The following is a 10984-nucleotide window of genomic DNA, read 5'->3' as shown; positions in this document are numbered from 1 at the left end:
TTCTGGCGACTAACAGGAGCAAGATTATGACTTGGTACCGGTAGTGAAGGCTTAGGTCGACTAGCCCAATCCAGTCCATATTATTGGCAACTAACGGGCCTTCATATTTTTGTAAAAATAATGTAAAACTATGCACAAGTTTGAATTTTAGTTATTGGTTCCACGTTCACATTCGACTAGCCCATATTAATATTTTATGATAAATAGAAAAAATAAAATCAGATCGTATCAGGCCTAACCTGTTTGTAACGCACATGCATTGTACTATTCAAATAGATGATGATTAATTTAGGCATATATATATAATATATACATCCAGTATTGTTTGAATCCACTAATTTTCTAAAATGATTACTATTTTGAAATAGAGAGTACTAATTTTTGACTTTCGTGTAATGCACGAGCACATACCTAGTAACTAGTGAAGAACAGAAAGCATGTCAGGGTACGTGTGGAGTTGCTGAGCACTATCATCAAATCTCTACTACTAATTATGTAGCTATTGTAGGCGTCCACACCCCCATCGTTCTGCCGCTGCCGCGGCCGCACCCCGCCCCGCATCCCGCCCGCAATCAGCGCCTCCGCCGCCGCAGCCCTTCCAAAAGTCGCCATCCCGAAACCTCCGCGCCCCCGCCCAACCCCGCGCATCCCGCAGCCCCCGCCGCCGTGATCGCCGCCTCTGCTCCCTCCTCCATCCCGCGCAACAACGACGACCATCGGGGCCTCGCCTGGCAGATCAAGTGGGGAATCCACCCGCCAGGCGTCTCCCTAACAGTGGTAGACGGTGGCGGCGATGGGGGCCAAGAGTGAGGAGGCCCCTTCCCCATCCTCTACCCTCCCCTGTGATTCCAGCATTGGTGCCCGCATCCCCGCCGTCCGAAGCATGGCGCTCTTCGTCTCCTCCCTTGCCGCCGCCCTCTCCCACCTCTCCCTCCCATCGACCTCCACCCCCAAGCCTCACCCGGCCTCGCTCCTACGCCTGCGCTCCACCTACCGCCGCGCTGTTAGCCTCGCGCTCCATACAGAGGAGCAAGAACGACAGCAGGATGAAGCTACTGCTGTCCAACCCCTACGGCTTCAGCAGCTCCGACGACGACGGCGACACCGATGTCTTCAACAGCGACGGCGAGGACGACGACCGCACCGCCAGCCGCGGCAGCAAGAGGCCGGGCGAGTCGGCGGCAGAGACCTTCTTCTCCTCGTCGTGAAGCTTCTCATCGGACTCCTCCGAGTTCTACACCAATAGGAAGCAACACAAGAAGAAGACGGCGACGAAGGCAAAGGCGAAGGGGTGATGGCTGTCGAGGAGGAGGCGGAGGAGGATGCCGGGCTGCCGGGCGGGTTCGCTTCACTTCCAGATCTAGAAGCACGAGCACGATCGATCGTGCAGTGCAGGTCCTGATGTGAGGCGGCACTGTCGTACGTCAGTGGTGTTAACTGCCAGAAGAACCCATGACCCATTTTCAAGCTTCAATTGTTGGGGGGTCGATCGGTGCTGGGATTACGTTTTGCGCCTTCTCTTTCTCTTCCTTCTGGAAATAGGACAAGTGGATGTCATGATTGGTGTCTATCAAACCATTTTGTATCATATTAGAAGTGAGTTATTTCTTTTCCTGTTCATGATATATCTGGTGTAATCACCAAGTTGCTTTTATTTAAAACGTTTGGTTCATTATGTTCATGTTATTCCTATATTTGCTTCTTGCTGTCTATGCTTGTTCATCTCCTTCTCTCTTATTGTGTTCCTTTCGATTTACAAGTAACCACCCTATGTATTCGTTCTCTTGCACATGTTCACCCTGATAAGAAGGTGGCTCTATGTTTTTCTCTTCCGATAGGGTTCGCACACACATCGATAATTTGCCAACTTCTGCATAAGTTCGTAGCAGCCTCTGAAACATTTCAGCCAAAATGAGGATAGCTTTTCTCGTGCTGTTGGTTCTCTCCCTGTTTCTCCTCCCTAATGGGATCGGCAAAAGCTTAGCCGCAAGGCCTTCGGTCGTGAATATTAGGTCGATTCTTCAGTTGAACTCCACCACTGGAGGTGTTTCAGATGTTGCCATCCGTGCAGCAGTGGAGGATATCAATTTAGACCCCACAGTTCTAAATGGGACAACGTTACAAGTTCAGACGAGGGATACAAACTGCAACGACGGTTTTCTTGGCATGGTTCAAGGTAGACCATCTTTAACACCGCCCCCTCCAGTGTTCAATACTCTGTGCTTCCATTTTATTATACTTGTGATGATGATGCAATATTTCTTTCTTCAGCTTTGCAGTTCATGGAGACTGATGTTATTGCGATCATTAGGCCACAATGCTCTCCTATTGCACATATCATTTCGTATGTCGCAAATGAGCTCCAAGTTCCTTTGATGTCCTTTGCATCGGATGCAACTCTGTCATCAATCCAGTTCCCGTTCTTCGTGCGGACTATGCCCAGCGATCTCTACCAAATGGCAGCTGTGGCGGCAGTTATTGATTACTACCAATGGAAGATAGTCACTGCCATATACGTTGATGATGATTATGGCCGAAACGGCATTGCTGCTTTGGATGATGAACTTACTGCAAGACGCTGCAAAATTTCATTCAAGATTGGGTTCCGTTCCAATGCTAAAAAAAGTGATCTTCTGAATCTATTGGTTACTGTTAGCAATATGGAGTCTCGTGTTATTATTCTCCATACTGGTTCGGAACCTGGACTCAAGCTTCTGTCACTTGCTAATGGACTAAAGATGATGGGCAACAGCTATGTATGGATTGCTACTGATTGGCTTTTTGCTTATCTTGATGCTAATTCATCGGTATCTGCTGAAACTATAAATGCCATGCAAGGTGTTCTGACTATACGTCCACACACCCCTAAATCAAAGGTGAAGAGTAATCTGGTGTCCAAGTGGAGCAGCTTAAGCAAGAAATACTACCACAGCGATCTCCGCACCAGTGCTTACGGTTTTTATGTTTATGATAGTGTGTGGACTGTAGCTCGGGCCCTAGATGCCTTCTTTGAAGATGGTGGGAGGATTTCCTTTACAAATGACTCAAGGTTGCGTGACGAAACCAGGGGAACTCTTCACCTTGAAGCCATGAGTGTTTTTGACATGGGAAACAAATTACTGAATAAGATTAGAAATGTGAACTTCACTGGGGTGTCTGGCCAAGTGCAATTTAATGCTCAGTTTGAACTCATTCATCCTGCCTATGATATCATAAGCATAATTGGCAATGGCATGCGGATCATTGGTTTTTGGTCAAACTATACAAGATTGCTATCAACCGTCCTTCCCGAAGACCTATATTCGAAGCCTCCTAATACTTCGCTTGCCAATCAACAACTCTATGATGTCATTTGGCCTGGTGAGACTGCGCAGAGGCCTCGAGGTTGGGCTTTTCCTTCCAATGCCAAGGAGTTGAAAATTAGTGTCCCTAACAGATTTAGCTTTAAAGACTTTGTTAGCAAAGATAATGCTACTGGGTCAATGAAGGGCTATTGCATCGATGTCTTCACTCAAGCATTGGCATTGCTTCCTTATCCAGTTACATACAGGTTTATACCTTTTGGCAATGGTACTGAAAACCCTCATTATAGCCAACTTGTGCAGATGGTTGTTGACAATGTAAGTGTGGACATGCATTTTTCCCTCCACATTTCATCATGTATAGTAGTGATAAGAGTAAACTTATTCTGCAGGATTTTGATGCAGTAATAGGGGATATCGTAATTACAATGAGCCGAACTAAAGCTATTGATTTCACCCAGCCCTTCATTGAGTCAGGCCTGGTTATCTTGTCTCCAATAAAAAAACATATAACAAATTCTTGGGCATTCTTGCATCCATTTACATTGGGGATGTGGTGTGTTACAGGGTTGTCTTTTCTTGTTGTCGGTGTGGTTATTCGGATTCTTGAGCATCGAATAAATAATGATTTCCGCGGCTCGCCGCGACAACAAATAATAACTATTGTTTGGTAAGGATCTGAATCGCATCTTTTGCACTCACTATACACACATCTTATTTTCACTTTCAAATGTTATTGTTTCCATGCAACATGTTACACTTTATTGGTAGCCTTAAGCTGTGTTTTTCAACATTGACATTTTGTCCAAATGGAACATCTAGCAATGAACAAGGAACTTAAATCTTGTAATTTAGATTGGTTGAAGAAAATATGTCTGCACTATCATAATGTATTTCATGTGATATTATGGTATATCTCTACTACTAATTATGTAGCTATTGTAGGCGTCCACACCCCCATTGTTCTGCCGCGGCCGCACCCCACCCCGCATCCCGCCCGCAATCAGCGCCTCCGCCGCAGAAATCATTATTGCAATCGCAAGCAATTGGCCAAGAAAGCCAAGATCGGGCAGAAAGATTTTGTTCCATACATAGGAGCTAGAGGAGCGAGGAATGGGGCCAGATATGTGATGCTTGATTCGTTCTCGGACCTATGCAACTGATGGCAAGAAAAGTTTTTTCCGTCGACCAGAAGAATAAGGCCTGAAACACAAGATGGCTATCGCCCGCTTCGTTCTCCAGGAGGGCACCGACAAGGTCTTCATCAACTTCCGCGACGCTAAGGTGCCTACCAATGCCAGAATTGCACGCACTTATTATACCAACGTCGCTCCATTATGTTGTTTGGGCCGCATTGCAATCGGTAGTACTATACATGTAAATCTGCAATTGGTTAATACCTTAGAACATATGCTACCAGTATCAACAACTAGCACCTCTGGAGCAAGCGAGGAACGAAAGCAGAACATATCTACACGCTTATTGCGTGACACACGATATATAACAGGTTCACCTATGTTATATATAGACACCGTAGCAATGCACGTGTAAAGGTAGATTTTCTGATTGGTTAGTTTGGGAGTGAAAGCATTCTTCCGATTGTGTCTGCTAAAGGGATTTCTTTTTTCTCCCAATTGTTTCTAGATACAAATGGATACACCATCTGGTGTGAAGGGTTCTATTCCTGCATGCATCAAGTTTTCTGTGAAGGTTCCAGGTGAAATACCATACAATGGTATATATTATGACCCACCTGAAGAGGTATGTTCAAATTTCAAACTATCATTCAATGCAATGTCTTATCATTTTCTGATTCATTAAATTATGTGGTGTTTTATATAGATTGACATTTCAAGTATTTTATCTATTAGTTTTGTCATGACAGCATATAGCTCAAATATTGATTATCCTTTTTCAGACGTACCTAGACCTCGTTGCCCCTTTCTGTTATCTCTTCAAATTCACGCTGTGCTATGCTTTTGGCGAGAATTGGGGTTATATGAATCAAGAAATCGCATGGGTAGTTTTGGATAATGTGGCTCTTAGGTTGGGGAAAATAATTTTGTGCGTAGTGAGCATATAAATTCACTAGAACTCATAGCAGTAGCACAATATGTTCTGCCATGTGAATCACTACACAACTCTTAATCACTATAAAAACAGTGAAGCACTACACAACTCTAGGCCAGATGTTTTTTGTGTTTATTTTGCTTGTAGGTGTTCTATTTTTACCAACAGACAATACTTAACTGACATATAATTAAACACACTGGGGTCCAATGAAAACTGACATAAATATCTGCACAATATGCTTCTGCCTTGGTTAGTCTGGGTTGTTGATTTCTTTTTTAACACACTGGGTTCATTTCTAGATAGAGTGAGTTCTTTCATAGTGTTTTGAGTCTATACATGTGTTACATATAGCATAGGTTTACTAGAAACAATGGAAAGTATGTTTTTGTTGGGCTCTTAACATACCTGTGCTCTATGTAGTTAGCAACATAGGTGTAAAATGAACAGTCTAAGTATGAATGGTAAAATGGACAATCTGCTCTGGTAAAATAAACAATCTGCTCACGGAGCTAGACGACCGCATTGACTCCAGGTTCCAACAATGGACCTACTGCTCCCTACCCTCTACTGACCAGGAAATGGCCGACTCGGATAACCCTGTTCTGTTTGTTTGTTTTGAAAGTCTTTGCTGGGAATAGCAGCTGCTCAGTTTTTGCTTGTAGTTGTATGTAGATATGCAAAAGGAAGAGTTTAAATCATATACTTTAAAGACAAAGTACATGTGCTCTGTGTATATGCATTAAACTGACCTTGTTCGATCCTGTAGTATATTTGTAGAAGTATTACAAAGAGGCTGTAGTATATTTGTAGAAGCTAACAAAGGACATTGGGTATTACAAAGAGGCAATGGTCATGCCCCCAAACATAATGACATGCTGTTTTTTGTTTGAGCAGAAGTATATTTGTAGTCCACAATGCAATGTCCAAACCAAAATGAGTAAAATGAACACAAAACAAGTAAATATGTTCTAATGGTGATTTTAGATGAAGACTGTGGAATCCCCTCTGCTGCATTCAATTAACTGCCCCAAAAAGACAGGTAAGGTATGACATTGGGTATCAAAAAGGGGCAATGGATATTCCCCTATACATCGCGGGTTATTGTTTATTTTTCTCACCACAAGTATTTTTGTAGTCCAGAATGCAATGTCCAAACCAAATTGAGTAAAACATAACACAAAATGAGTAAATATGTTTTAATGTTGATTATAAATCAAGACTATGCATCCACTTTGCTACATTATGTTTTCTGTGATTTTTTGTTTCTACCTATAGGTCATCTATTGTGCCTAGCTATAGCCTGAGTGACTACAAAGCTATGATGTATGGGAAATACTGAAATTCGAACGATAAATTTGAATGTATTGTGTTCCCTGAAAGCATGTATACCTCAAATAGTTGCTTTTGTAACAATGAATATTCACTTGTGTTCCTAGCAGCCTGTGATGAAGATGGATATATTTTTCGTATGACTATTCACCTGATTTTGGTAGCGCCGCCCGTGAGCTGCTTGTACCTACCAAGGCCTTTCCATCACCATAATTTTGACTCGATATGCTTTTACCACCGCTACAACAAATGATAGATCTAATTCCATTCAGTACAAAGCAAATCCTTTAGCAAATTTAAATATGAATTCATAAAGATTCACAAATGATATAGTAAGGAACTGGTATTATCTCTTGCATGTGGCAAATCTTCATTTTTGTGTGCATTAGTGGCCAATTCTCTGATTGCATATGTCCCTAAGATTCATCTATTTGAGAAACTGATATTTTCACTTTTAAGGGATAGCCATAGAACTTGAGGATGAACAGATTGATTGGGCTCTGTTGAAGAATGTCTTGGATATTTTTATTAAAATTAGGTTGGGTCAAATGGAGTGTTTCGAGAATGACTTTGAAGATTTCTTACTCAAGGATACTACAGAGTACTGCTCTGTCAAGGCTCAAAGGTGGATTCTTGAGGACCATTCCTAGATTACATTATTAAGGTACATAGAATTGAGAAGGTTTATGTCTGTTTCTATCTGTATTTACGTGTGGCTATTTCTTAAAGGCCGATGCTTCTTTCAAAAGGCTGAGGAATGTTTGAAGCGGGAGAAAGAGTGAGTTGAAAAGGCTGAGGACCATGCTTCTTTCAAAAGGCTGAGGAATGTTTGGGTACAAATCTGTAGCACACTTTCTAATTGCCAAGCATAATAACAAACAATTGCCCACTGATATAGTGAACAACGCGGAGGAGCTCCAATAATCTGATGTGGGAACATGAGCTGGCATGTTTGAGGATAAGAAGATAGGTGATGAGTTCTTTTCCTTTATTGTTGACTATAAAGATCTGAAGGCATGTACTATTCTATTGAGGGGAGCAAGTTGAAAATTGGTGCCCACTAATAGTCTGGTGAGTGTCTTAATTATATCAATGTCTTCTAGGTGCCCACTGATGTATCATGAATGCCATTATAGCAATCTTGGCTATAGTTAACTTTGATCTTTGCACACATAGTATTTCCATCTGGTAAGTGTTTGGGTGTAGTCTCTATATGGTGTGCATATGCTTTGCACAGTCTCTGACTGATATTTGTCTGTCTGTTTTTGTGATCAATCATCAGGGACTATGATGAGTGTTTTGTTTTCAGCGTGTGGTCTGCATATGACAGGCATCAGCTCATGGATAGTTTAGTTTTGATGGTCTCTGTTTGGTGTCCCTAACTGACATGAGTGTTTTTGTTGCAGGTGATCTAGCCGGATGAAATTGTCGACAAGGCCATTAGCATCATGCAGGTTACCTCCAAGCATCTCATGTATATCTGCAAGGAGAATCTGCACCCACGAAAGGCATTGAGTGCAATAGAGGTGAAGGAACTACGCGAAGCCCTTTAAGTTATTGTTGAAGGTTTGGACCTAGATTCACTCTTGTGCTAGAGTTTGGTGTAGTCCTCGATTATAAATTGTGTACAATGTTAATGTAGTGACATAGTTTGTATGATGCAGTTCATAGTGATGTTTGAAGGTATTTGTATGAACTGTGTCCTAGACATAGTTTGTATGATGCAATTCATATTGATGTTGTTTGAAGCTGTTTGTATAAATTATGATGTCTGATGTAGTTTGTATGAACTATGTCATATTATGTTGAATGAAGCTATTGAATTCCCTTATCCTATGATGTATCCTATCCTATGATGTATGTAGGATGCAAAGATTCTTGGGAGTAACTTTGTGATCGATCTATTAAGTGATATATTAAGTTATGATGACAATTCATGTTGACATGTCATCCTTGCAAACATACAACTTTGACTTATCAATATCGCTAAAAAAATTAGATTAGTGTGTTGTCGATATATTTGTCTATCATTCAAAATTCTATATTGATTTTTAGAAATAATTTGTGCGATATTATAATGTTTGTTCGGCATCAATTCATTCTATTTGAGTTGACGTATTTATAGCAATATTATATTTATAATATTTTGCCGCACAAATTTTACATATCATATTGATGTTTGTTGTTCTGTATCTATGTTTTATACTAATTCTCAATGCGCATAGAAGATGATATTTTATCTCTATTTGCCCAACTGTACCAAGAAGGCGTATATAATCTGCTATTCCTTGGGGATTTTTGTAGGCTTGGTTACCATTCGTGGGGTTTTAATTAATCTGACTATATATATAAATACTATTTTTAATGTGCTGACACTCTCGAGTGGATTTGTGCACATAATATCCATCAAAAGAAAATGTTTGTATAATTTTACACTTGACACTGTTGTCACGAGTACATCTTTTTTAGTTGTTTGTTGAAAAAATGATGGATGCTAAGGTTCGAACCGTGGTCGTTTGGATTAAAGCACTCATCCTCTACCTCTGCAGCTCATGTTTCTTTGTGTTATACAAAAGATAGATCAATCAAATATCTAATTTAAGCAAGGTGTACCTGTGTGATATATAGATACTGTAGCAAGGTGTACCTGTGTGATATATAGATACCTACAAAACTCACTTTGTGCTATACCTGTGTGATATATAATTTAAGCAAGATGTACCCTATTTGAGACATTTGTTGGAGTTGCTCTAACACTCACATTTTGTCGAATATTTTGTACGTCGTTGCAACGCACGGGCACATATCTAGTTATAATGAATCCAATCATTACACTCTCAAATTTGCTCCCATAGTACGATTGAAAATATCTGCCTCACTTCGACGCGACACCAATTTAAAGTCTTAAAACCTGACCCGGTTTCGGCGCCTCCCCGCACTTCGCGGGCTTCTGACCGCGCGCGTGTCGACGCGTAGCATGCTTGGGACGCGAAATTTTCTTCTATTCAACAGACACATTCGTCATGTCCGTGGTCTGTCCATCCTGTCCGACTTGGATCCACGACCATCACCGGTCCAGATTCCCGCGCCGTCCCTCCCGACCTCGACGCCGTCGCCGGTGCTGGATCGGGTTCGTGCGCGCCATCGCCTCCACATCCCCGTCGCCAAGAGCTACTCACTCAGCATTCCACGCTTGACAGTCCGTGACGGACGCGCACCCTTTCCCCTCTTCTGCGACTCATTCCGGAGCGCGCTGCCTCCGATCCGCGGCACCGCGTCGCGTCCGCCGATGAGGAGGGCCCACCTGCCGGCGTCGGCGCAGCGGCGGCCGACGGTGGCGCTGCTTCTGGGCCTGGTGCTCGCCTTGTGCCTCACCGTCCTCTCCATCCAGTCCTCCTTCTCCGCCGCCCCAGGTACCGCCCTTCCGCCCCGCATTCCGAAGCCCTAGCCAGCACACCAAGCCGACGGGTTCGCCCTGCTCTCACGCAGGGGCGCCGGGCAGGAGGCTGGATCTGGACGCCGATGACGTGCGCGAGCTCGCGGGGTTCCAGTCCCGTGTCCAGCAGTGCGTGGTACGTCTCCTCAATCGGCTTCGTGCCTGCGCACGGAACCGCACATGTTTTCCATTCCTTTTCCTTCAAACTCAACAGTGACAAAACCCCATTTGTTTCGCATTTGATGCTGAAATGCTATAGTTGTCGGGCTGCCAGTGATGCTGTAGCTATCAAGGACTTTAGTACAATAACACATAGGTTCTTCCGAAGTTACAGTAGTTTATCAACTGTTGATTCGCGCTACTCATAGAAACAAGTATCGTTTCATGTTATGTAGAGGAATTGTTCAGTTCTCTTTTATCTTTCTTGTGATAAGTGCAGAGCATATTCCTTGGTTATGGATATGTGTATTGGGTAACTGGGCATTCACGTTTTGTATTTGTTGTTGCAAGGTCCATATGGATAGTCCGACTGATCTCGGTATCTCTGATATGCTGTCGTTCATTGCTGAAAACTTTTGTGCCTGTTGTTATCTCTGATAGCCTGTTGTTCATTGCCTGATATTTGTTTCATATATTAAAAGGTATCTGTTGTTTCCGCTATTTTCATTCTGTGATATATACTTACTTTTTCGGTGGCGACGATAGCTCTTTCTTGCCAAGCTAATTTGTGTAGTGGTCATCAGCCTGTCATTAAGAGGACAAAACATTTAAAATTATTTTGGTAGCCGTACAGGGAGGGGGTAGAGGATGAAATAGATGAGGCGTGCCACCGTGTTCGCCGGAC

At 42.6% G+C, this 10984-nt stretch overlaps 1 protein-coding gene across 1 annotated transcript; it reads left to right on the top strand.

Moving 5' to 3' along the window:
* The first annotated feature begins 1831 nt into the window (after positions 1–1831).
* LOC103645580 (glutamate receptor 3.1) lies at positions 1832–8119 on the top strand. Its single transcript, XM_020544141.2, has 5 exons — positions 1832–2176; positions 2272–3620; positions 3695–3784; positions 4947–5063; positions 8111–8119. The coding sequence occupies exons 1-5, from the start codon at positions 1912–1914 to the stop codon at positions 8117–8119; spliced, it is 1830 nt and encodes a 609-aa protein (XP_020399730.1). The 5' UTR covers positions 1832–1911.
* Positions 8120–10984: the final 2865 nt, after the last annotated feature.

Source organism: Zea mays, chromosome 1 (assembly GCF_902167145.1).
Source record: "Zea mays cultivar B73 chromosome 1, Zm-B73-REFERENCE-NAM-5.0, whole genome shotgun sequence".
NCBI lineage: Eukaryota > Viridiplantae > Streptophyta > Magnoliopsida > Poales > Poaceae > Zea > Zea mays.
The sequence above is the reverse complement of the archived record's forward strand: the minus strand, read 5'-3'. Positions and strand labels throughout refer to the sequence as shown.